The sequence below is a fragment of the Oncorhynchus clarkii genome, chromosome 1 (assembly GCF_045791955.1).
Source record: "Oncorhynchus clarkii lewisi isolate Uvic-CL-2024 chromosome 1, UVic_Ocla_1.0, whole genome shotgun sequence".
NCBI classification, from domain to species: domain Eukaryota; kingdom Metazoa; phylum Chordata; class Actinopteri; order Salmoniformes; family Salmonidae; genus Oncorhynchus; species Oncorhynchus clarkii.
The window spans coordinates 10,949,870-10,977,751 of NC_092147.1; the positions used below are offsets into that span (position 1 = coordinate 10,949,870).

At 43.3% G+C, this 27,882-nt stretch overlaps 1 protein-coding gene across 3 annotated transcripts; it reads left to right on the plus strand.

Annotated features, from left to right (window-relative positions):
- The first annotated feature begins 194 nt into the window (after window positions 1-194).
- On the plus strand, window positions 195-27,882 carry LOC139420767 (coiled-coil domain-containing protein 50-like). 3 transcript variants are annotated; one of them, XM_071171037.1, is made up of 12 exons: window positions 222-492; window positions 4,816-4,878; window positions 10,832-10,961; window positions 14,994-15,084; window positions 16,515-16,614; window positions 23,633-24,550; window positions 25,367-25,527; window positions 25,823-25,867; window positions 26,633-26,749; window positions 27,079-27,158; window positions 27,400-27,503; window positions 27,730-27,882. In XM_071171037.1, the coding sequence occupies exons 1-12, from the start codon at window positions 444-446 to the stop codon at window positions 27,747-27,749; spliced, it is 1,878 nt and encodes a 625-aa protein (XP_071027138.1). In that variant the 5' UTR covers window positions 222-443; the 3' UTR covers window positions 27,750-27,882. The 3 variants fall into 3 exon arrangements, with proteins under 3 accessions (XP_071027314.1, XP_071027138.1, XP_071027228.1); XM_071171127.1 differs by having other exon boundaries at window positions 25,367-25,515; XM_071171213.1 differs by lacking the exon at window positions 23,633-24,550 and having other exon boundaries at window positions 195-492; window positions 25,367-25,515.

Consider the following 27,882-nt stretch of genomic DNA (forward strand, 5'->3'; position numbering starts at 1 on the left):
TGTGCAAATAAGGACATTGTTTTATGTTGATATTACACCTTCATTTTCTCTTTTGTTTTTACATAGATAAATAGCCTAATCTCCTCTATCCTCTTTAATTCGTCACATATTCAAAAGTGAATAATATGACCCGCCCTGCATCCCGTAGCTGGTCTTGAAGCAAGCCAGCAGGCTAGCTAATGAAATCCACAGCTGCAAAGGAGGAGGAAGAAGAAGGAGGGAGGGTCTGTGAGAGAGAGACCCACACGAATCGGACTGGCAAAGGGAGGTTTAGAGGTGGTTAGGTAGCTACTTGATACTAATCAAAGGGACACCCGTACTAGTATTGGAATCATCAATTGGGTTTATGACAAAAAACAATAAATCAGATTCCGGTACTGTACCCTTCGGGAAATCGTGGAAGCGTAATTCAACGTGAACGGCGTTGACACCTCGCTGACATCATGGCTGAATTTAGCATCGATCAGAACAAACTGCCTGGAGTAAAAGAAGGTAACGTTTGCTAGCTAGCTACTTAGCAGCACGATAGATAAACTGTAGCTAGAGCTAGCCTCGATGGTTTACACCTGTCTGACAGGTGTCAAGTACCTGCATCATATATGCTTAATCTATGTTTCTTTTGTCAAATAGCTAAACTGGCAAACTAACGTTAGCTAACGTTACACTGGGTGACTTTTAAGTATCTGGCTTTCATGTTTTTGCTAGTTAGCTAACGTTAACTGGGGACAAATAAATTCACACGTGATTCTGGAATTTGTTATGATTGTGCGAGTGTTTAACTGTCTGGCAGCTAACGTGTAAGATAGCTATCTCTGTTCTGCAGAGGTGGCAATGGATTTTCAACTTTTACTGCAAACTGTCTGCTTTTCCCCTGGCTAGCTAGTTTTTGTATTCAATGGCATTCAGGAGGTTTGCATGTAAAGTGGTTGAGCCAGATGCTGTCACTCAATCTCTCCAGGATACGGTCTGGACATCTAAAGATGCTGTGGGCAACATCAGAGCATGGTTTTGTAACGTTTCTCACCACCTGTTCTGAGCACACACTCCGTGTTCCCCTGACAGATGAATGCACAGATTGGTGGACCATGCTATATTGTCCCACCTAGCTATGTGTTGAAAAAAAATATGCCATGTTAGTGTGCAAAACATTCCCAAACGAATTTCCTTTACTCACAAAGTTTCCTCAAAATGGCCTAGAACAAAATGTTATTCAGAATTTGAAGAGTGGTGAGCCCTAACTCTTGTCCAATACAATAGCTCATAACAGCTGTTGGGATATGAGTGGACACTACAGACAGACCATAACACACTTAAAACAATCCCCTTGTTTGGATATCTTCTACAAATATCATGTTCTTGTGTATGCTTTCAATCTGCTCGGATTGGGGATGTGGAGCAGACTGTCTCTTCCTGAGATTGGGAAACAGCTGCTCTGGTCCAACTCCATGGAATTTTTGACATGGTGGTCTGGAGGAGAGCGTGATGGGAGAACGTGCCTTTCCACTGCTGCGTGGCTGTCTCCAGAGAACCATCCAAGTGATACATATGGTTGTTTGAGATGGTTCCACCCCCACCCCCTGTTTATTAATTTATTCCTGCTTACAAATGACAAAATTATTTATATTCACTGGGAAAATAAGAATTTATTGCCAGCCTCAGTTAACTTTTGGATTTAACAGTGTGGGTTATTTATTCCAGGCCTGATCTAGGCCTGTTCCTAGAAGTGCAACCTCAGCACGTTTCATGGTAGACAGACTTTTGCTTTGCTCTTTGTCCGTGATCCACGCATGGCACTGTAGAGGGCCATGCATTGAAACATTGAGGCACATTTTAATGGAGATATAACAATGTTCAGTAGGTTAGGTCAGTGCTAGATTGAATCTCCTGGGGGGGGGGGGTTCAATTAAGAGATTAAGCATAAGGTTTAAACGTGGTCAGTGTTAATCAACGTTTATGTGAGCCTGTCTGGGGTGGGGGTTTTATGGAAATGGGACCTAATTCATCCTCTCTCACTATGACACATCCATCTATCTACCCCCTCCCTGCTCTGCCCATTCTCTATCTATTAACCCCAGTGGAGCTGCAGCTCATCCCTCCCCTGCCCAGCAGTGACATGTGTCAGGGAAGTTTGATTCACTATGGGGCTGTCTATTAATCATAGAGGCTCTGGGTTGTCTTCACATGGCACTACAGCAGCTGAGAAATACTGCTGCACAGTTTGTGGACTGCTGCTTTTGTCATTAATTATGTATGATATGGATGAGGTCATCTCTGAGAACAGATTGTGGCTTGCCTTGCTATGTGAGGTTGAACTGTGGCAGGCTCGCTAGCAGAGAGAGAGGGAGGAGAACTAGTCAAATTTAAGGCCTAAATGGTAAGTGGAATAACCAAGTGGACATAGGCCCATCTTTAGGCTATGTCCCTGAGATTGGTAGGGCTATTTGAATATTATTCGAAAGAAACATCTGACATGGTAGTCAAATTAGTCTAGACGTTAGCCACGCACTGCCAGTAACAGAGAGATACATGGTTAATAACATATTTATAATGACAGTTTATTTGTATCCTCCTCAAAGATGTTCACCACAGTTTGGTGCCAGTAAATGGAACGTCACTTAATAGCATTTCCAGAATGATTCCATTCCAGTTAAACAGAAGAGGTTTAAGTACAGTTTACCCAGCCTATAAAACAGAAACCATTTTGAATGTTCATCAGCAAATATTGCCTGTGTTGCTCACCTTGAGAATGTTCTAGATGAAAACAGCCCCTACGGCAGCAGGGCTCTATCCAAGTTTATATGCTTTATTGGACTGATGGAGTTAAATGCAAAAAGACATGAGCATGTCCTTTCGAATAATCATTTTCTTGTTGGGTGTCAACTGATGGAGATGGGTTGTGGTGCATACAGGTTTATGTGAAACACACTAGAACTTCGTTTTGTTGTCTCTTTCTTTCGGTTTTGTACACCAGCTTCTAAACCGCTGAAAATACAATATTTTGGGTTATTGAAAATATATTTCACAGCAGTTTAGGTGGTTTAATTAGACTATTGCTTGTTTAATCACAAACTGAAATTTGTCAAACCTATATTTAGAATTTTAACAACCAGGAAATGGCGGAGCGATTTTTGCATTTTTCACCTGTAAGAGTCCATGTTATCGAAGAAACCGAGTCAACCGCACGAATGCCCTGCCCTCCCGTCTTCAGTCAGCTTGTATTTATTTTTACGGTTATGGAGGTTATTATATTTTCACGAGTGTCTTCATGCATAACCATCACTTATACGGTAATTGTCCCAAACCTAGATTAGGGTTTTCCTATGTAATCTGGTTGATCCCCCTTAAATTATGAAGATTATGCTAATAGTGCTGGTTATCATATGAATATCGCATCAGCACTACTGTTAACGCTAGTTTGCATGTTGACTGGCGGTTCAATTCTCCTTCAAGTGATGCCCAGGGGGAAACCTACAACGCTCGTTGCCAGAGACGTCCATCATCTCTGACAGACTTTCAGATTCCTTCCATGAGTTTCATTCCTCTGTCTGTAATTTCTGCTCCTGTGATTGTTCTTGTTCTCTTGATCTGATTCGTCTTAAGCTATGGCACTTTGCCTCTTCACAACTGCTTTGCCTCCGTCTGGCAGTCTGAATGCTTTTTGACAGTGTTGTGCTGCCTGTTTGGAAGCTGCTGCCTCCATCCTCTTCCCCATAAACTAATCAAAAGGTTTGCATGTCCTCAGCGAAAGTTAATGTGGTTTCAGAAGTGGCTCAACATATCCCAGAGACAGCAAATAAAGAGCTTTACTATTCTGACTGAGTGACATCTAAGAAGGCTCATTATAACGAACACTTTGCCATGCTGTCGTGCCTTGGAAGCTAGGACTTCATTTTTTATAAGACTTAATAACTAATTACTGACAGTTTGTTTTTCTACATAAAAAAAACATTTAAAAAAGTAGATTTACCACAGCATGCTTAGGCTTGGTTTAGGTAGGCTGATATGGCCTAGCCTAATTCGAAATGAGCAAATCTATTGATTTGTTGGAGAAAAAAAAAAAACTTGCTTCTACCAACAGAACAAAATCATCAGTCTTTATTTAGCCCAGGGTCGCTTGCTCAACCCCACTTTCAGTTAATGCTTTTCTCTTTATTTAAATATAGACTCTTCTTTTAGGGCCCCTACTTCAGACATGGGCAAGTTCAGCTTCTCCTTTTGTCTTCTAGATATGAATGGCTAGAATGGCTTGTTAGTGCAGCAATCGTCCTTTTGACCATAAAAGCAGGTCATGGGCTTCCCCTCTTTGGGCCTGATGTTCTGTCTGATTGTTACAACGGCCTTGACATTTCTCCAGTTGATGTTGTAGTTCAGCCCCAATAGCTGCCACAGGTGCAAAGTGTAAGATTGGCCGTCAAGGTTAAATTGGGGGCGCTTGTGTTATTAGGGTCACAAAACCCTTGTTTAGTCTTTGGTGCTCTGTTTCTAGTTAATTTCCTGCCCTTGATCAGGGCGTATCTGTTGTTATCAGTGCTGCAGTAGAACATCATGTGTCGGTGGTGGACACAATGTCTCGTAACATGGAACAATGGTTATCAAGCTGAGTTCTTACAGTACCAAACAGAAAAACAGCTTCTCAAAAGGCCTTTTGGTCTGTGTTTCCATAAGAACTTTAGCCATATCGCCCCAACACAGACAACTTTAACACAGACAAAATATCGCAACGACACAGACGTAACTTCCCAAGTGTGGAGTAGTATTGCCTATTTTCATTACAAAATTTAATTTTGAAGTAACTTCCTGTCTCTCTGTCTACAGTTGTTCGGGATTTTGCTGTTCTGGAGGACCACTGCCTGGCCCATAACCTACAGGAGCAGGAAAGTAAGTATACTACCACACCTGAGATGACCTGGAATCAGCTTTACTCTCCCATCCCTAATGGTTTCAGGTCGTCTTGGCTGTTCCCAAAGCAGAGCCCTCTGGATGCAGACAGTCCGCTTTGTGCACAGTAAACCTCCTCCATCGAAGTCTCCTTTACGTCTCATTATCTAGAATAGTACTATTTTAGGCAAGCACATTGAGATTTCTTTGCAGCATATGGCTATTTCATGTCAACTATTCCAAGTAGCACCCTTTTTTTGCTTTCTTTATGGGAATACAAACTATCAAAATGTTCCATGCATTTGGAATTAGAAAAGTCTGTAATGAAAACACAAATGGTCCCGTGATGCCCCTGAAAATCTCATGTCTGACCCTAAACCTCAGCGTCAGTGGTAGCAGGCAGTAAGCAGCTGCAAAACACAGCTGCTAGTCTGCAGCCACAACAATGGCACACTGGTTCTGTGGTGGCTGTTAGCGGGCTGGGCTGGGCGTTTGCTCACTGTGTCTGGATCACATTATTAATGCCCGTCTGCAGTAGTACAACAAACCAGTCCAGTCTGGTCTCTCTCTGTCAGACGGGTCTAGTCTGGGTGGACTTTAGGCCCTCACAATCAGTTTAGCAGGGATTGGAGATGTCATCAGGGAAACTTTAGAGATTCTATGATTTTTCTTGAGAAACCTGTGTGTATGTTTGTGGTGTGTGTATCCCTGCATGAATTATTGATTGCGTGTTTGAGTTACGGATCTATAGCCTAAAAATCATATTGATTTTGGTGAAAATTACAATGTATATTGTGCATCGCCTGTATCAAAAAAAATATAGTGGTAAATGTTTTCGCTAAATAAGCAATGTTGTCAAATACACTGCATTTCAAACAGTCAGAAATAATCTAATGAGTTCAGGGCTTGTGAAGTTGTACCTAGGCTACATTTAAGCCTTCCACAACCATAAGACCCACTAATAATTTAATTTTTTGGTCAAAATAGTTTAACCTGCTTTATTTTTTGCAATAATCCATGATCTGGTTTTCAAGTCTGTCTATGAAAATGCCCTTTTTACAAACGTAACTAGAACCATGCATAATTAAGCAATAAGGCACGAGGGGGTGTGGTATATGGCCAATACACGACGGCTAAGGGCTGTTCTTATGCACGATTCAATGTGGAGTACCTGGATACAGCCCTTAGCCGTGGTATATTGACCATATATCACAAACCCCCGAGGTGCCTCATTGCTGTTATAAACTGGTTACCAATGTAATTCGAGCAGTAAAAATAAATGTTTTGTCATACCCGTGGAATACGGTCTGATATACCACGGCTGTCAGCCAATCAGCATTCAGGGCTGGAACCACCCAGTTTGTAATCACTAATAATGACTAACTTCTTGTAGCAGGCGTTAGGCTATAGAACATTAACATGGATCTCATCAACAGTCTCTCAAGCCCACGTGCTGGTGATTAGCCATCTAATCTTTATATTTCATGTTTAGCCAACTTGGATCTATTTGCTAGCCAACAAAGTTGAACTGTTTTTTACATTTATTTATTTCACCTTTATTTAACCAGGTAGGCAAGTTGAGAACAAGTTCTCATTTACAATTGCGACCTGGCCAAGATAAAGCAAAGCAGTTTGACACATACAACGACACAGAGTTACACATGGAGTAAAACAAACATACAGTCAATAATACAGTATAAACAAGTCTATATACGATGTGAGCAAATGAGGTGAGATAAGGGAGGTAAAGGCAAAAAAGGCCATGGTGGCGAAGTAAATACAATATAGCAAGTAAAACATTGGAATGGTAGATTTGCAATGGAAGAATGTGCAAAGTAGAAATAAAAATAATGGGGAGCAAAATAAATAAATACAGTAGGGAAAGAAGTAGTTGTTTGGGCTAAATTATAGGTGGGCTATGTACAGGTGCAGTAATCTGTGAGCTGCTCTGACAGTTGGTGCATAAAGCTAGTGAGGGAGATAAGTGTTTCCAGTTTCAGAGATTTTTGTAGTTCGTTCCAGTCATTGGCAGCAGAGAACTGGAAGGAGAGGCGACCAAAGAAAGAATTGGTTTTGGGGGTGACCAGAGAGAAATACATACTGGAGCGCGTGCTACAGGTGGGAGATGCTATGGTGACCAGCGAGCTGAGATAAGGGGGGACTTTACCTAGCAGGGTCTTGTAGATGATGTGTTTAATTGTTATGAACACACCCTTCTGTTTCTCTCCAACAGTTTGAAAAACATGTTAGCCTGTCCACTTTGTTCTGATGTTGAAATCAAGTGGCCTACCTTGTTTCTCAGAATGAGAACAAGTTGCCAATTCCATATATATTGTATATAATTGTGTTATGCTTATTGCACATTTCTAAAACACAGACTAGACAGCTAGTACAAGTGTCTTTGGTTCAGGTGCTAGTGGTACCCTCATGTCACTCACTGAGCGTTAATGAGTCCGAATCAATGTAAATTGACACTTGTTTTAGAGGTGTCTGCTCTCTGTGAAATCTGAGTAGTTGGGACATAAGGGTATCGTTAGAAAAGATATCTCTTATTACAGTAAAATAATGTCTGTGTTTTGGTGTCCATATGAACGATTCTGTTGGACCAAACCTCAAATGCAAATAGCAAGTTGAAACCGCTTGTCAGGTATTAAGATGTGATCGCTCAACCTTGTTGGCGTGAGGCAGGGGGAAAGGGCTTGGTTGTGTGTAAACCATAGAGGAAGAGGTATAAAGCGAGAGTGAAGTTAAAATCTTTCCAAAATAAGGCCAATGTGTTTCTATGGCCCTAAGCTTGTCGCCTGCCTTCCTGCCTTTGGGACAACAACTCCCATTTGTTAGAGCGGTGACGTGCATCGCGTCATTATACACAGATCTCAGGGGGAAATGGGAAGGTGCAGACAAAAGAGCGAAGGAGACGACCAAACATACAACATGAGAAAAAGCGGAACTAAACTCTCAAAAAAATGGAAAACAACAAATCGTTGATTCTTGCGATTCAGGCATTCGGAATATCTCGCAAAAACATTTAGAATTAATCAAATTCATTCGATATGTCGCCCAGCTTAGTTTGAGTATTTTTAGATGAATGTCATCTTTGTCATATCAGTTTCTTTGTGTCCGTCTGTGTGTGTTGTTGTGAAGCCCCTCTTCACTGTTTCACTCAAAGCCTAGCCTTCTACAACGGACATGTCATCTCACTGTAATTGGCTCCCTCCTAGTATTCCTTAGCTGTTGAGGTCAAAAGGTCACAACACAGAATGGATGAAAGCCCATGCCTCTGAGGTCAGACATAACAGAGTCTTTCTCTTACTTGTGCAAATAACATCTCCCCATCTTGGGGATAATGTTTAAGGTCTAACAAGTCAGCTATACTACGCGTTGTCATCGGCATTGTAAATCATCTTGGGGATAATGTTTAAGGTCTAACAAGTCAGCTATACTACGCGTTGTCATCGGCATTGTAAATCATCTTGGGGATAATGTTTAAGGTCTAACAAGTCAGCTATACTACGCGTTGTCATCGGCATTGTAAATCATCTTGGGGATAATGTTTAAGGTCTAACAAGTCAGCTATACTACGCGTTGTCATCGGCATTGTAAATCATCTTGGGGATAATGTTTAAGGTCTAACAAGTCAGCTATACTACGCGTTGTCATCGGCATTGTAAATCATCTTGGGGATAATGTTTAAGGTCTAACAAGTCAGCTATACTACGCGTTGTCATCGGCATTGTAAATCATCTTGGGGATAATGTTTGTCTAAGAAGTCAGCTATACTACGCGTTGTCATCGGCATTGTGCCAGTTGCCGTTCTACCTGCTACACTGGAAACCAACCGAAATCAGTATTTTTATTTTCAAATCAATTAGAATTTTTGGGGAACTTTTACCATCTAACTACATAACATAATGGTAAACATTTATTTGAATGGAAAATCTCTTTTGATAAACTGGTTAAGTCAAGATGTAGCCTAGACCTATTTACAATATAGCTGAATGCATATTCAATAGGAGTGTGTGCATGCATTGAGTTATTTATACAAAACAAAAATATAAATGCAACAATTTGAAAGATTTTACTGAGTTACAGTGTATATAAGGAAATCAGTGAATTGATATAAGTTTATTAGGGCCTACTCTATGGATTTCACATGACTGGGCAGGGGCATAGTCATGGGTGGGCTTTGAAAGGGCATAGCCACACCCACTTGGGAGCCAGGCCGAGCCAATCAGAATGAGTTTTTCTCCACAAAAGGGCTTTATTACAGACGGAAATACTCCTCAGTTTCATCAGCTGTCCGGGTGGCTGGTCTCAGACGATCCCGCAGGTGAAGAAGCCGGATGTGGCGGTCCTGAGCTGGCTTAGTTACACGTGGTGTGCGGTTGTGAGGCTGGATGTACGTACTGCCAAATTCTCTAAAATGACTTTGGAAGCCGCTTATAGTAGAGAAATTAACATTAAATTATCTGGCAACAGCTCTGGTGGAGATTCCTTCAGTCAGCATGTCAATTGCACGCTCCCTCAACTTGATACATCTGTGGCATTGTGTTGTGTGACAAAACTGCACATTTTAGTGGCTGTTTATTGCCCCCAACACAAGGTGCACCTGTGTAATGATCATGCTGTTTAATCAGCTTCTTGATATGCCACACCTGTCAGGTGGATGGATTATCTTGGCAAAGGAGAAATGCCTCAATGATTTCACGTATTGTCCAGCATCACTGTCTCATGCACTCTGTTGCACTCACATTGTCCAATGCTGTCTGGCCCTTTTAGTATGCCAGCCGCAGAGAACTGGAAGAATTAGTCGGTTCAGAAACTTCTGAGGCTACGCCAAGGTTGAGTAAACACGAAACCTTTATCTTGACTTCCTAGAAATACGGCCAAAAGTAATTTGTTTTCCCCCAGAGAAAAGAATAGCATTAAACATAACAAAATGGATTGTTTTCTGACGTTGTATGTTTTCCCCCAGAGAAAAGAATAGCATTAAACATAACAAAATGGATTGTTTTCTGACGTTGTATGTTTTCCCCCAGAGAAAAGAATAGCATTAAACATAACAAAATGGATTGTTTTCTGACGTTGTATGTTTGCCCCCAGAGAAAAGAATAGCATTAAACATAACAAAATGGATTGTTTTCTGACGTTGTATGTTTGCCCCCAGAGAAAAGAATAGCATTAAACATAACAAAATGGATTGTTTTCTGACGTATGTTTGCCCCCAATTTTGTGTGGCACCGAAAACCCACTGCACAACCGATCAGCGTCGTCCTATAATCGATATGTCAGCCTATTGGTTTCCTTCATATAGCTGTGATTCACTGCCCCCCCCTCCCCGTTGTCGTCTCGCAATCTCAGAGTAGGAACGTATGGAGCCTCTAGTAAATTGTGGCGTAATTTGATACTTTTAACTTGGAACCTACCAGTGGATAAATAACCAGTCCAGTGGAGCTGAATGAGTAGCAAGGGGTTGAGTGATGCTCCTCCACCTATTTTGAGCTGGTAGTGCGTCAGCAACGAAGATTTACAACCTTCCCTGTCCAGCACTTTGGTCTGTCTCTCATCCAATGGGGCCAGCCTTGGAATGGCAACTCCTGGGCTAGTTTGTCATGTCCTGACTCATTGAGCTTGGCTCTAACTTCAGGGCCGAAGCGTCCGTGTTTATGTCCCTCGTCTCCTCCACAGTGTACACTACTAAACATGCTACTTGTCCTGTCAAAATGGATATCCAAATGTCTGTTAGAAATCAACACCCTCTCGGCTCCAGTACTTGCATCCGAGACCTGCGGTTTAAAAGGCACCAAAACAAATTAAACTGGAGAGTTGTGAATGATGTTGTCCATTTTTGTTCCTCAGCATTGTGGGTTGGCCGGATGACCTGTGAGAGAGTGAAGAAGAGGGTGTGTACTGATTCTGAGTGCTGTGTTTGTTGCTGTGTTTGTCTCCGCAGTCGAGAGCCACTTGGCTTCCAACGTCCACAAGAGCCGTCTGGTGCAGCAGGACGTAGCATTGGCCAAGCAGCTGCAGGAAGAGGAGGACCGGAGGGCCAAGGCCAAGGCCCACAGACAGCACAGAGACATGTGAGTGAGATCATATTAACCACATCATTCCACCTCACAATATTCCCAGTGCGCGCACACACATTCGGTGTGCTCTAGAGATAGCGAAGGGTACGTCATGGAGACTCACAATCTTAACTCTTTAACCTTAAAGATGGAGACCGCATAACTAGTGTGTTAGATTGTGAGTTTCCCTGACCTACCCTCTAGAGCCTAGTACACTAAGTCATACCGTATTTGACTATATACCGGTATTGCTGCATGGCCCTGTTTGGGTTTTTACTTTACCTTCGATAATGGTATTTGTTAAAGCGTAACGTACATTTTTATAATTCAATCTGCTCCTTAAGTCCACTCACTCACTCTCACACACACACATATTCCACACAGACATAGCCCCACCACTCGAGGGCATTTGTTGTATAATAACACAAGTAGGTTGTGTTTTCTTACATCTGCAAACCGCTAGTTTGTCTTTTCTTAGCAAGTTGCCACTAAATCGTGTTAGCCGCTAATGCTAGTTAGCTGGCTAGCTAATAAATGTAGTCAGAACAAATGTAGCTAGCTATACAGCCTGATACCAATGATGGTGTAGGCCTAAATCAGCATGTTGTTTGTGCATCAGGAAACACTGATCAACACTGGTTCATACCCAGGCACAATCGAGTGCATTCGGAAAGTATTCAGACCCCTTGACTTTTTCCAAATTTCGTTACGTTACAGCCTTATTTTAAAATGTATTAAATAAAAAGATTTCCCTCACCAATCTACACACAATACAACATAATGACAAAGCAAAAACAGATTTAAGTCATTTTTGCGAATGTGTTAAAAATACAGCTGAAATATGACATTTACATAAGTATTCAGACCCTTTACTCAGTACTTTGTTGAAGAACCTTTGGCAGCGATTACAGCCTCACGTCTTCTAGGGTATGACGCTTTACTTCTCTGCAGATCCTATTAAACTCTGTCAGGTTGGATGGGGAGCGTTGCTGCACAGCTATTTTTCAGGTCTCTCCAGAGATATTCGATCAGGTTCAAGTCAGGGCTCTGGCTGGGCCATTTAAGGACATTCAGAGACTTGGCCCGAAGCCACGCCTGCGTTGTCTTGGCTGTGTGCTTAGGTTCGTTGTCCTGTTGGAAGGTGAACCTTCACCCCAGTCTAAGGTCCTGAGTGCTCTGGAGCAGGTTTTTATCAAGGATCTCTCTGTTCTTTACGTTCATCTTTCTCTCAATCCTAACAAGTCTCCTAGTCCCTGCTGCTGAAAAACAACCCCACAACATGATGCTGCCACCACCATGCTTCACTGTAGTGATGATATTGGCTAGGTGATGAGCAGAGCCTGGTTTCCTCCATACTTGACACTTGGCGTTCAGTCTTGTTTTCATCAGACCAGAGAATCTTGTTTCTCAGAGTCCTTAAGGTGCCTTTTGGCGAACTTCAAGCGGGCTGTCATGTGCTTTTTACTGAGGAGTGGCTTCCGTCTGGCCACTTGGCCATAAAGGCCTGATGGTTGTCCTTCTGAAATGTTCTCCCATCTCCACAGAGGGACTCTAGAGCTCTTTCAGAGTGACCATCGGGTTCTTGGTCACCTCCCTGACCAAGGTCCTTCTCCCCTGATTACTCAGTTTGGCTGTGTGGCCAGCTCTAGGAAGAGTCCTTATATAGACAGGTGTGTGCCTTTCCAAATCATGTCCAATCATTTGAATTTACCACAGGTGGACTCCAATCAAGTTGTAAAAACGTCTTGACGATGATCAATGGAAACAGGATGCACCTGAGCTTAATTTCGAGTCTCATAGCAAAGGGTCTTAATGCTTATGTAAATAAGGTTTTTCTGTTTTATTTTTCATACGTGTGCAATATTTCAAAAAAACTTTTCACTTTGTCTTTATGGGATATTGTGTGCAAACTGATGAGGAAACTATGTAATTTAATCCATTTTAGAATAGGGCTGTAACATAACATAATGTGGAAACTGTGAAGGGGTCTGAATACTTTTGTACAAAAGGAAAATGCTATTGCAACCTCTTTGCAATAAGGAATTGAGACCAAAAGCACAAGAGAAGTTAAGTGTTTATTACCAAGGATACAGTCAGCTGAGTGCATCTATTTTGAAACCTCACAACACATTTTATACTCTTCCCTTATAGGAGTCACCTCCCCAGCTATACATTTTATGGCCCCAATGAGTTTCCCTCTTTTCCCCTGTGAAATGTTATGGTCCTCTCTTTGTTTAGCCAGATGTCAGAATCCCAACCCGTCCATCTTCTGTTCTGGTCCTGACCCTTCTCTCTGATCCCAGGCCATTTCCTCTTCTCTGAGTAGGTCAACCTGTCTAAATGAGCATCCACACAGTTTCATGGCCTAAACTTCATTAATTCTCACAGTAACCATTCACAAAAAAGGATACAAACTAACTACAGTTTAACATTTTAATAGAATCCATCATCACTCCAAATGCACAATAACTCTTCCCTGGCATTTTCATTCGTTGTCATGTCAAACACTGTATTCAAAGTGCCCACTAATATACTCGAACTATAGAATTAGTATTATCATTATATTTCCATGATTCCAACAGTTCACCCAAGTGTTTTGATCTAAATCTCAACTGCCACATTTGGTAAAAAATAAGCCCTAGGTTGTTTGCCACGTAGGGCTGCACGATATTGGCAATGTGGAAATGATCTCAAATGAGTACAGGAAATGCAGAAAATCATAAAAAATGCTGACATTTTTGGGGGGGTTGAAGTTTTATACTGCTCAATTCAACTATCAGAATGGAGAGAGACCTGTTGAAATCACTTAGAATGTATGTGTTGACACGCTGAGGCAATGCACTACTTATGAAGCAGATTTAGAAATGACATCGCCGCACTCTTATGCTTATCCCCCCCCAACACCACAGCCACATGTTATACACCCCACACTATTCTGGAAACAGAGCTTTGGGTGTCAGATGTGGAGGAAAAGGCTCCAGTCTTTCCTTCCCCCGTGTGTTATTAGTCCGATATGCTGACACACTCGAGTCACCCGCCCTCACGCTCGCTAGCAGCAGAGCAGCACCCCCAAGAGAAAGCCAGATGCCCCGCCGCCCATACAGCCTGGGCTAATGCCGATTTGGCATGCTAGAAGCTTCTGCTGCCATCCTCTCTACCCTCTGCCCAATACCCATCTCTACCTCGCTCTCGCTACCGATATTCCCTGTCACCCTCAGACGCCCATCACTTTTAGGATACACTAGGACCTGTATTCACAAACCATGATTTAAAATACACTACATCCCTCAAATTCAAATCTGGACCTCGGAGCCAGCAGCACTGTTTTTTCCCCCCATTCTTCCCCTCTAATCAGGTACCCATTTTTATGGTTGTAAATTCATTATCAAGTGGAACAGCAGTCTCATCACATTCTTCAAGGACTGGCTGCAGATGGAATCATTATCCGTTCTGAAATGTGTCAAGATATGAGAACACCTACCTGGGCCAGAGACAGAGATGCTATCAGTCTAAGCACTTGATTAGTATTAGAATCCTTGTGTTCAGTAGCCTTATTACTGCCATCAGCGCTATGAAACAGGGTTTGTATCAGCATACTGTGTATATACTACCCATGCATGCCTGATGTGTTTGTGTAGATGTTAGAGGGCGGCAGGTAGCCTAGCGGTTAGAGCGTTGTGCCAGGAACTGAAAGGTAGCTGTTTCGAATCCCGAGCCAACATGGAGAAGAAAAAAATATATATATATATATATATATATATATATATATATATATTTATATATTTATATATTTATTATTATTATGGAAGGAGAAGCAGGAACACAGTCTTGTCTCATACATTAGATTGAACATTGTTCTCATAAGCCACATTCTGAGATAAGTGACTTGATTTTTGAGCTGATTTGAGTTAACCAGAACCTTGGGCAGGGTACAAGTTTTGGGGCAGTTGTGTATCTACTTCTGATGGTGTTTTCTCATCTTGTTTGTCTCCTCCACACACACACACACACACACACACACACACACACACACACACACCTACCCAGTGAGCGCAGTGACAATGAGATCGCCCAGGAGATTCAGGAGGAACTGGTCCGACAGGCCAAGCAGCAGCGGATGCAGGAGGAGAAGGATGCGGTAAGTGACACTACACCCCTCCCCCTTCTCCCGCCTCAACCAGTCAACATGGGCATACCTCCTCCTCCCTCCAATCACAAACTGTAGTATCGATGGGTCACCATGGGCGGATCACCCGATTGGCTTGTTGAAAACCACTGCTGGTGTTACAGCCTGTACTTGTTTATTCTACTTTAGTGTTAGAAAGAATGTCTAGCCCAATGGTGACCTCATGTCTGGTGACATCAAAGACTATACTGATCAAAAATATAAACACAACATGTAAAGTGTTTGGTCTCATGTTTCAAGAGCTGAAAAAAAAGATCCCAGAAAATGTCCATATGCCCAAAAAGCTGATTTTTCTCAAATGTCTTCACATTCCTGTTAGTGAGCATTTATCTTTTGCCAAGATAATCAATCCACCTGACGTGTGTCATATCAAGAAGCTGATTAAACAGCATGATCATTACACAGGTGCACCTTGTGCTGGGGACAATAATAGGTCACTCTAAAATGTGCCTGTTTTGTCACAACACAATGCCACAAATGTTTTGAGGGAGTGTGCAATTGGCATGTTGACTGCAGGAATGTCCACCAGAGCTGTTGCCAGAGAATTGAGGCAGTGCTGGGTGCAGAGGAGTATTTCTGTCTAATAAAGCCCTATAGACTCCCAGGCCCACCCATGGCTGTGTCCTTGCACAGTCATGTGAAATCCATAGATTAGTGCCTAATTCATATATTTAAATGTACTGATTGCCTTTAATGAACTGTAACTCAGTGAAATCTTTTAAATTGTTATGTTGCGTTTTATTTTTGTACAGTATATATGACATTTAAAATAGTTGAAATAGTTACTCTTTGGAGGGACCTGACCAAATTCGCATAGAAATTGGAGTTATAGATCTGTTATTCTCATTGAAAGCAAGTCTAAGAAGTGGTAGATCTGTTCTAAGTGAGCTATTTATATGCTTCCTGTTAAATTGAGTTTACTTCTTTTACTTTCGGTTTTGTACACCAGCTGAAATTATAATATTTTTGGTTATTGAAAAGATTGATTAGATGGTACATTCTCTACACGATACATTGTTTTGTCACATAAACAGAAATTAGGGCAACTATTTATTAGAATTTTAGCAACCAGGAAATGGTGAAGCGATTTTCTGAATATTGCACCTTTTAAATCTGTGCTTGATAGTCTACCTGGTTCAATGGAACCAATATAATAATCCCAACACTTTAAACTCTCCATATTTGGCACTAGCCCAAATGCTCAATGTATTTATAAAATGTCACATTTGTATTTTAATCCAGGTCTCATTGGAACTGGCAGGCCTATTCTGCTGATTCCTTATACTTAACGTCTCAATCTAGGGTAAAAATAAGAAGTGATGTGTCGGCAGTTTGGAGGGGTTTGTTTATTTGTGTGTGTTTGTCTCAATGCGTGTTTCCAGGCCATCGCTCGTAAACTGCAGGAGAAAGAGAGGAAGGAGGAGAGGAAGCGACAGAAGCAGCTGGAGGCCAACTTTGAGGAGGAGTACTACGAGGATAATGGTACTGGCTCGCTCCCTGTCTGTGGATATAGGATTATATTCCTGTTGAAGTGAAGGATTAGGATTATATTCCTGTTGGAGTTAGGATTATATTCCTGTTGGAGTGAGGGATTAGGATTATATTCCTGTTGAAGTGAGGGATTAGGATTATATTTCTGTTGGAGTTAGGATTGTATTCCTGTTGGAGTGAGGGATTAGGATTATATTCCTGTTGGAGTTAGGATTACAGTGCCTTGCCAGTGCCTTATTCAGCCCCCTTAAGTTAATACTTTGTAGCGCCACCTTTTGCTGCGATTACAGCTGTAAGTTGCTTGGGGTATGTCTCTATCAGTTTTGCACATCGAGAGACTGAAATTTTTTCCCATTCCTCCTTGCAAAACAGCTCGAGCTCAGTGAGGTTGGATGGAGAGCATTTGTGAACAGCAGTTTTCAGTTCTTTCCACAGATTCTCGATTGGATTCAGGTCTGGACTTTGACTTGGCCATTCTAACACCTGGATATGTTTATTTTTGAACCATTCCATTGTAGATTTTGCTTTATGTTTTGGATCATTGACTTGTTGGAAGACAAATCTCCGTCCCAGTCTCAGGTCTTTTGCAGACTCCATCAGGTTTTCTTCCAGAATGGTCCTGTATTTGGCTCCATCCATCTTCCCATCAATTTTAACCATCTTCCCTGTCCCTGCTGAAGAAAAGCAGGCCCAAACCATGATGCTGCCACCACCATGTTTGACAGTGGTGATGGTGTGTTCAGGGTGATGAGCTGTGTTGCTTTTACGCCAAACATAACGTTTTGCATTGTTGCCAAAAAGTTCAATTTTGGTTTCATCTGACCAGAGCACCTTCTTCCACATGTTTGGTGTGTCTCCCAGGTGGCTTGTGGCAAACTTTAAACAACACTTTTTATGGATATCTTTAAGAAATGGCTTTCTTCTTGCCACTCTTCCATAAAGGCCAGATTTGTGCAATATACGACTGATTGTTGTCCTATGGACAGAGTCTCCCACCTCAGCTGTAGATCTCTGCAGTTCATCCAGAGTGATCATGGGCCTCTTGGCTGCATCTCTGATCAGTCTTCTCCTTGTATGAGCTGAAAGTTTAGAGGGACGGCCAGGTCTTGGTAGATTTGCAGTGGTCTGATACTCCTTCCATTTCAATATTATCGCTTGCACAGTGCTCCTTGGGATGTTTAAAGCTTGGGAAATCTTTTTGTATCCAAATCCGGCTTTAAACTTCTTCACAACAGTATCTCGGACCTGCCTGGTGTGTTCCTTGTTCTTCATGATGCTCTCTGCGCTTTTAACAGACCTCTGAGACTATCACAGTGCAGGTGCATTTATACGGAGACTTGATTACACACAGGTGGATTATATTTATCATCATTAGTCATTTAGGTCAACATTGGATCATTCAGAGATCCTCACTGAGCTTCTGGAGAGAGTTTGCTGCACTGAAAGTAAAGGGGCTGAATAATTTTGCACGCCCAATTTTTCAGTTTTTGATTTGTTAAAAAAGTTTGAAATGTCCAATAAATGTCGTTCCACTTCATGATTGTGTCCCACTTGTTGTTGATTCTTCACAAAAAAATACAGTTTTATATCTTTATGTTTAAAGCCTGAAATGTGGCAAAAGGTCGCAAAGTTCAAGGGGGCCGAATACTTTCGCAAGGCACTGTATATTATTCTGTTGTTGGGGGCATATAGGATTATATTCCTATTGGTTTGAGGGATATAGGGTATGTGCCACTCTGGGTATGTGTAAGGGTGGGTGGGTGGGTTATCAAAATCAAATATAGGGGTGTGTGTGTGGATAGTAGTGTGTAGTAGTGTGTTAGAATAGAGTTGATTTAGGATGGGGATTTAAGAGGGCAGTTTTAAGCAAATAGCTGACCTTGAGGTAGAGCGTTTGTGCGTAGGTATTGAGGAGTCATTTGTCATCTTGCTCCCTCCTCTCTGCCCATTTTACACGCACACTGCAGTTCTGCTCGTTCGTGAGCTGAGGTGGTGCTTTGCAGGGCTGCGAGAGCAGCTTTGACTCAACTGCAGCAATAAGGGCAAATAAGCTTGCCTGATGTCAGAACTTCAAGGAGCCTTTTGGCAGTTAATATTTCTTCCGTTGTGGGTTCCAGTTTCCCCATCCCCCTGCCTTAAAACAGTAAGACATTTTATCTCAATGTCTCATTGGAAATATTTTTTTTTAAACAAGTTAATGCAGAACCAGCTCTGGTGTCCACTAGTACATTCTAGTACCTTGATTCAACCCCAAATTCACAGCGAAACTATTTGAATACTTTACCAGATTTGTAAAATGAGTTGTGGTATTGAGTAGAAAGACTTCACTTTACAATAGATTTGAGTGAAAATGTCTGAATTCAATGTGGTGTTTTGGAAACGGACAAGGTCTATATGATCAGGACTGTTTTCTAAGTCAGATGACCTTTTTTTAACATGACCAAAGTATCCCTTTTTATAGAGTCAGGTGAACTCGTGGGTACAATTTTAATGTCTCCTTGTCCAGTATGAAGGAAGTTAGAGGTAGTTTTGCTAGCCAATGCTAAGTAGCGTTATCCATAGACTTCAGTCATTGCGATATCTGCTAGCATGCAGGCTGTGGTTACGGTATGTAGGTTAGTATGAGCAGGGCTGAAGGGACGGTCACTGCTGTCGGGAATGTTCTGGTTTCCCCTGTCTCTGAGCGTTGGAATGAAGGGACAGTCACTGCTGTCAGGAATGTTCTGGTTTCCCCTGTCTCTGAGAGTTGGAATGAAGGGACAGTCACTGCTGTCAGGAATGTTCTGGTTTCCCCTCTGTCTCTGAGAGTTGGAATGAAGGGACAGTCACTGCTGTCAGGAATGTTCTGCCGTCATGTCTTTCCACACAAATCTCTTCTTTCCCAGGGAGTATCCTCTTCCTGTAGATGCACAACCAATCCAGGGCCATAGCCACAAAGTCTCTCAGAGTAGGAGGGCTGATCTTGGATCAGCACAATGAATAAGATTATATGGACACTGGGGACCTGATCCTAGATCAGGACTCCTACTCTGAGAGGCTTCATGAATATGACTAAAGCCGTATGTAGTACTACCTCGCCCTGCTCTCTCATGTATTACTGTCTAGCTGGGCTGGCTTTAGAACCCAGGGCTCCCTCTGTATTACACAAGCAAACATTCTGCCATGCTGCCGTGGCTGTGCTTGAGCTGGGACGATACAGCCAACAACTCTTCCACACCGAACCCTTTTCATGGACACTTTGCTCATATTATCGTTCATTACAATAAAAAGTTTGAAATTAAATAAGTCTTCTAATCTGGGTGATTGTTGATGGGACATTTTTAGAATTTACAGCATTTTTAAAGTAGTAGTATTAAGAGTAATAAAAAAATAACTGTGGTGCACTTTGTTATAATCGTATCGTCCAATTGATCGTTATTGTGATAATTCAGTCAATTTGTCGCAATGGGGATTTTAAAAATATATATGTTATATCGCCCAGCTCTATTGTGTACGTGCTCCTCCACACACACACACACACTCTGCCACTTCTTATCTCGGGCTTCTCACTCAGAGAGAAACAGAGGTTGGTTTAGTGTTCAGCTTCTGCAGATAAACCACTGTGGGGGAGAGCGAGGTGTGAAGAGGTGGTGAGACAGAGGAAGGAAAGACGTTTATCTGCGTTTTTGTTATTGAGAGAGAAAAGCAGACCAGAGCATCATTTCCATCCTTAACTGCTCAGTCAGCTTATAAAACTGACAGTTGACTGATGGAAAAGTAGTTGGCGATCTGCCATAATTCAGAAAACAGCCCATTGTTGAGGGTTACGGAGCATTTTAAATGATTATGTAATTAAGGACTAGGTGATTTCGACCTGGCCTTTTATTTCAACATTTACAGTTGCTTCTGTTGATCAGAGTAACCAGCTGCTACTGGGTGGCTGACATTCCATTGGGCTGACGGCAGACACACCTGTGTCCTTCACACATTGTTTGTTTTCACTCAAATGCAGGCCTGTGATTTGTCAGTGCATGTTAGGAAGGTTAACTGTGGTTTTTAAAGTTAATTTACATTTGAGTCATTTAGCATACACAATTATCCTGAACGACTTACCGTTAGTATGTTCTTCTTAAGACAACCACATATCACAGGCATAGAAAGTACATTTTCTTCTCAAACTGTCAGTAGCTGGTCTGATTTTTATTATGTTTTATATGTACAGTTGAAGTCGGAAGTTTACATACACCTTAGCCAAATGCATTTAATCAAATCAAATTTATTTATATAGCCCTTCGTACATCAGCTGATATCTCAAAGTGCTGTACAGAAACCCAGCCTAAAACCCCAAACAGCAAGCAATGAAGGTGTAGAGGCACGGTGGCTAGGAAAAACTCCCTAGAAAGGCCAAAACCTAGGAAGAAACCTAGAGAGGTACCAGGCTATGTGGGGTGGCCAGTCCTCTTCTGGCTGTGCCGGGTGGAGATTATAACAGAACATGGCGAAGATATTCAAATGTTCATAAATGACCAGCATGGTCGAATAATAATAATAATAATAAGGCAGAACAGTTGAAACTGGAGCAGCAGCACTGTCAGGTGGACTGGGGACAGCAAGGAGTCATCATGTCAGGTAGTCAGAGAGAGAGAGAGAGAGAGAACACAACACACCACACACTTAGATTCACATAGGACAGGAGAAGAACTCCAGATATAACAAACTGACCCCAGCCCCCCGACACATAAACTACTGGAGGCTGAGACAGGAGGGGTCAGGAGACACTGTGGCCCCATCCGAGGACACCCCCAGACAGGGCCAAACAGGAAGGATATAACCCCACCCACTTTGCCAAAGCACAGCCCCCACACCACTAGAGGGATATCTTCAACCACCAACTTACCATCCTGAGACAAGGCTGAGTATAGCCCACAAAGATCTCCGCCATGGCACAACCCAAGGGGGGGCGCCAACCCAGACAGGATGACCACATCAGTGAATCAACCCACTCTGGTGACGCACCCCTTCCAGGGACGGCATGAGAGAGCCCCAGTAAGCCAGTGACTCAGCCCCTGTAATAGGGTCAGAGGCAGAGAATCCCAGTGGAAAGAGGGGAACCGGCCAGGCAGAGACAGCAAGGGCGGTTCGTTGCTCCAGAGCCTTTCCGTTCACCTTCCCACTCCTGGGCCAGACTACACTCAATCATATGACCCACTGAAGAGATGAGTCTTCAGTAAAGACTTAAAGGTTGAGACCGAGTTTGCGTCTCTGACATGGGTAGGCAGACCGTTCCATAAAAATGGAGCTCTATAGGAGAAAGCCCTGCCTCCAGCTGTTTGCTTAGAAATTCTAGGGACAATTAGGAGGCCTGCGTCTTGTGACCGTAGCGTACGTGTAGGTATGTACGGCAGGACCAAATCAGAGAGATAGGTAGGAGCAAGCCCATGTAATGTTTTGTAGGTTAGCAGTAAAACCTTGAAATCAGCCCTTGCTTTGACAGGAAGCCAGTGTAGGGAGGCTAGCACTGGAGTAATATGATCACATTTTTTGGTTCTAGTCAGGATTCTAGCAGCCGTATTTAGCACTAACTGAAGTTTATTTAGTGCTTTATCCAGGTAGCCGGAAAGTAGAGCATTGCAGTAGTCTAACCTAGAAGTGACAAAAGCATGGATTAATTTTTCTGCATCATTTTTGGACAGAAAGTTTCTGATTTTTGCAATGTTACGTAGATGGAAAAAAGCTGTCCTTGAAATGGTCTTGATATGTTCTTCAAAAGAGAGATCAGGGACCAGAGTAACGCCGAGGTCCTTCACAGTTTTATTTGAGACGACTGTACAACCATTAAGATTAATTGTCAGATTCAACAGAAGATCTCTTTGTTTCTTGGGACCTAGAACAAGCATCTCTGTTTTGTCCGAGTTTAAAAGTAGAAAGTTTGCAGCCATCCACTTCCTTATGTCTGAAACACATGCTTCTAGCAATGGGCAATTTTGGGGCTTCACCATGTTTCATTGAAATGTACAATGTAATCTCAGTTTTTCACAGTTCCTGACATTTAATTATAGTAACAATCCCCTGTCTTATTTCAGTTAGGATCACCACTTTATTTTAAGAATGTGAAATGTCAGAATAATAGTAGAGAGAAGGATTTATTTAAACTTTTATTTATTTCATCGCATTCCAAGTTGGTAAGAAGTTTACATACACTCAGTTAGTATTTGGTAGCATTGCCTTTAAATTGTTTAACTTGGGTCAAAGTTTCAGGTAGCCTTCCACAAGCTTCCCACAATAAGTTGGGTGAATTTTGGCCCATTCCTCCTGACAGAGCTGGTGTAACTGAGTCAGGTTTGTAGGCCTCCTTGCTTGCACACCCTTTTTCAGTTCTGCCCACAAATGTTCTATAGGGTTGAGGTCCGGGCTTTGTGATGGCCACTCCAATACCTTGACTTTGTTGTCCAGTAGCCATTTTGCCACAACTTTGTAAGTATGCTTGGGGTACATTTGGAAGACCCATTCTTTAACTTCCTGACTGGTGTCTTGAGATGTTGCTTCAATATATCCACATAATTTTCCTACCTCATGATGCCATCTATTTTGTGAAGTGCACCAGGCCCTCCTGCAGCAAAGCACCCTCACAACATGATGCTGCCACCCCCATGCTTCACGGTTGGGATGGTGTACTTCGGCTTGCAAGCTTCCCCCTTTTTGCTCCAAACATAACGATGGCCAAACAGTTCTACTTTTGTTTCATCAAACCAGAGGACATTTCTCCAAAAAGTATGATCTGTTGTCCCCATGTGGAGTTGCAAACAGTAGTCTGGCTTTTTTTATGGCGGTTTTGGTGGTCGAAAAACTAGTTTTAATGACTCCAAGTGTTGGAGTCATTAGGAATTGTGAAAAACTGGGTTTAAATGTGTTTGGCTAAGATGCATGTAAACTTCTGACTTCAACTGTATAACTAACCAGCCCAGCTTCACTGACATCTCTGTTATTGTCTTGTTCCATCCATCCATGTCTTCCTTCCATCTCTTCATAGCCATCCTCCCTCCCCTCAACCCAGCCAGCCGAGCTTCTCTGGACCTGGATGACAAACCCAGGTGGCCTGGTTCTAACTCTCTCTCTTCGGAGAGAGATGCTGTGGAGACTAGAACCAACTCTCTTTCTAGATACCCTGAGCACCATTTAGAGGGTAGGGAGGGGAGAAGGGGCAGGCATGGAGATGCACACCCTGAGCACCACCGCTCCAGTAGCAGGGGCAAACATGGAGACAGGTACCCCGACTACCACCACCCCACTGAGGGTAGAAGCAGAGGGAAGGAGGAACAGAGGAGCAGAGACCACCAGGGGTCCCAGTCAACCTTCTTTGCAGACAACCATAAGCCCAGGAGACAGCGAGAGGAGGAGGGGGATAGGGTGGTCAGGAAGAAGGAGAGGCCCGCCCGGCCGCCCCCACCATCCCATATCCCTGTGAAGAGAGACGAGGCTTCGGATAGAGCGAGACACCGGGAGTGGGAGAGAGACTGGGAACGAGACAGACAGGGAGAACCCAGGAAAGATGAGGAAATTGAGAGAGACGCACCAAGACAGGAAAGACACGGGGAGCGATTGAGAGACCAAGAGCATAGCCGAGACAAAGACAGACACCGAGAGAGAACCAAGAGCAGGGAGCGAGGTCTGGATGAAGTTCAGGACGAGCCCATCCCCAGTAGCCGCAGCAGGGCCTGGGACAGTGGTGGGGAGGATGCCCCTAGCCCTGGGGATGATGAAGAGGGGAAAGGGGGGGCCAGGGCCCGCCTGACGCTCCTCTCTGGCCCCAGTGAGCTGTGTGAGGAGGCGGCAAGGAGGAGCCCCAGGATGGGGAGAGAGCGAGGGGAGAGGGGACACAGGGACCCTGGGGAGGGCCCCAGCACGGGCAAGGAATGCTCCCATACTCACCCCGCTCCCAGGGAGTCAGGTACGGCCTAGCGCCGGCCCTGTGGCCGACCATTTGTGGGTGTGGTGTGTGGGTTCTTGATTGGCCCATGGCTGGGAGCTGCTGGTGGTGTTTTTGTCTCTCTAACTAAATAATCATTCATCAACAATCATTTTCCTTTTTGTCATCATCATCATCTTGGTTTAGCAGCTTTCAGTCATTAGGGTGGAATTCCACAGTCAGTTACAATACAAGGCCCTGCTGCCAAAGGCCTCTGTGAAACTGTTGAATCAGGTGTGTGTGACAGAGCGCCCAGGTAGAAATATACTGCGTAGAACAGACATGATTCTAGTATTGATCAACTTCTATACATGACATTTCTTTCTGTGATGTTTTTACCGTTGCACTCCAATTCTATTCCTCAAGGGCTTCTGTCGGCATGCACTTTCATCCCTGTCTAGTCTACTCACCACAACTGATCAAGTACTGGCATGGATTTGCCATCAATTTGTCCACACTTACCTACTCTGACCATGAATCAGACATTGATTAAAATAGCAGTGATTTAAACCAGTAGACACTGCAGCCCTAGAAGAATCAGAGTTGGGGATTCTGTGGTTGTCTCATCCACTCTACTCTGGTGTTCCCTGGTTCTGGGGTCCCACAAAGCTGCACGTCTTAGTTAAAAAAAAAAATCCTGATTCAAGTTAAAGGCTTGACGATTAGTTGAATCAGATGTGTAGTACTTGGGCAAAAATAAAGAAGTACACTCTTGGGTCACCAGGGACAGCATTGGGAAACACTGTTCCAGACTAAAAACAGCTGTATTTACTCTGTTGTATGTGGCGCCCCCTGCAGGTCGTATCGTGCAAGGAGGACCAGGGGGTCGTGGAGCAGGGAATTACGGGCTGGGTGAGGCCACCCAGGGCATCACTAAGCTGGACCTGCGGGAGCAGGAGCTGCTGGACATGGAGGTGGCCCGGAAACTACAGGAGGAAGAGGTGAAGGTGAGAGAACTGGTCAGTGACAGAACTTACCTCTTACAACACAGTTATTAGGACAATATAACACCCTTATTAAAACATCATAAAACCCTTGGACAACATGGTAGCTAAAACTCTGTCCCATCGTTTAGTTAACATACATAATGTTCAGTAGACCTCAGCTTTGTATGGTGCAGCTTCAGATCTGTGAGAAATGCTCTGTCTCAACAGTCACTTCCTATGTTATGTCATGATAGAGCCCAGGGAACAGAATGTTCTATGCTGAGGGAAAATATGACTCAATTGGTTCTTAATTATTTTTCGGTTCCAGGCAAGCAAGATGGACAAGCGTGCGGCCCAAGTGGCTCAGGATGAGGTGAGTGGACGGCCGGCTGCTTCTCTGTCTGGAACAGTCGTCACTGACCGACTCGCTTTCTCACGCTCTCTTTCATTTTATCTCACTCTCTTGCCCTGTCTCTCAAGTCTCAACTTTTGACACATCAACGAAGCAAGGTACTGAGTGTAAAAGTTGTTTACCTTTGTTAAATAAATGATGTCCCTTGGTTCATTCATTCCTTTTGGTCAGTGTTAACCTGAGTAATCAAATCTCACCACATCATGGTTATATCCGTGTGTGGCGGGAGCCATATGAAGCAACACTATGTGCCTGAAAGGGACAATCTCAGATTGGAGGAACAACGTACCGTTACCCCACCTCTTGTTTTAGTAAACAGCTGGAGAAATGGAGCCACTCTCAAATTCATTGGGAAAAAGTGTCTGTTTGTACTGTAACTGTATAGTAAACGTTGTATTGGCGTTGCCAGGGGACGACCACGTTGTATTGGGGTTGCCAGGAGACGGACAGGTTGTATTGGGGTTGCCAGGAGACGGCCACGTTGTATTGGGGTTGCCAGGAGACGGCCACGTTGTATTGGGGTTGCCAGGAGACGGCCACGTTGTATTGGGGTTGCCAGGAGACGGCCACGTTGTATTGGGGTTGCCAGGAGACGGCCACGTTGTATTGGTGTTGCCAGGAGACGGCCACGTTGAATTGGTAGCCCGCTCCATCGGTGTTGCCAGGAGATAGCCCGCTCCATCAGCAACCGGGCTTAGAATAACCACGTTGTATTGGTGTTGCCAGGAAATAGCCCGGCTGCTGATGGAGCGGGAGAAGATGGAGTACAAGAAGTCCAGAGAGAAGGAGAAGCAGGGGATGAGGCCCGAAGAGAGGAGGAGGCCAGAGGGAGGAGACTACAAGGTAACTCTCTCTCTCCTTATTTTTCTGGATGAGATGACTTTATGATTTCAGAACTACATGTACAGTATTCTGATCATCAAGATATGTTTCATACTGTAATGGCAGGCTTTCCAATGAATTAATTAGTTGATATGATCTGGGTTTTTTTTTTTACATAGGAGTACTGTAGTAAGAGCAGCACAGTTTACATTTTAGTCATTCAGCAAACGCTCTCTTTCAACGCAACCTACTGTTAGTGCAGGTTTATTGGCACAGTTTAAGGGGCATTTTTTTTATCAACTTGTTGATAAGACCAGACTGAAGATGATGTCTGTCTGTGTGTGTTCCAGCCAAGCTCAGAGGAGGTAGTGCATCCCAGACTACGAGAGGAGGAATACCAGAAGCCCAGGAACCACCAAAAGCCTGCCAGGTGCTGGCCTCACTCTGTCATTAGCCTGCCAGGTGCTGGCCTCACTCTGTCATTAGCCTGCCAGGTGCTGGCCTCACTCTGTCATTAGCCTGCCAGGTGCTGGCCTCACTCTGTCATTAGCCTGCCAGGTGCTGGCCTCACTCTGTCATTAGCCTGCCATAAATAAACAACATGAATACACCCCGTGTTGCAACAATATTATGGCCTTAAAATAATATTTTCTCTCTCTGCCCTCTCACAGGCCTTCTCAACCTCCTCCCCATGACTATGAGAATGTGGAGTCCAGCTTCTCAGGGAGCCACTATTCTTCCGGGTCTCCAGCGCGACCTGAGGCGTCTTACAAAGGTAAATTCAGTTATTTTTGTCGGGTTTAACTCGGGCCTCAACCTAAAACCCAAAGAATTAAGATTTAACACTTCTCATACAGCTAACGTTCTATCCAGCATACCACATGGTTGGCATACACCAAATGTATTTCTTAGAGAGCTCCAACCATTCTAGCCAGTGGTTATATTATTAAGTATTAAAGATCAAGCTAATGCGTTCTCTCTCTCCTCCCTATATGTTCTAGGTGTCTATTACAGACAGTGACCGAGGCTTCCTAAACCATCCATCTGACTTTTTATTTATTTATTTTTTTCATTGCTGTATTTTTAAAACTCCCATCACTTTCTATTGGCCAAGAGCCTTGGAACAATGGACCTAGTCGTTGGCAGTGGGTTCG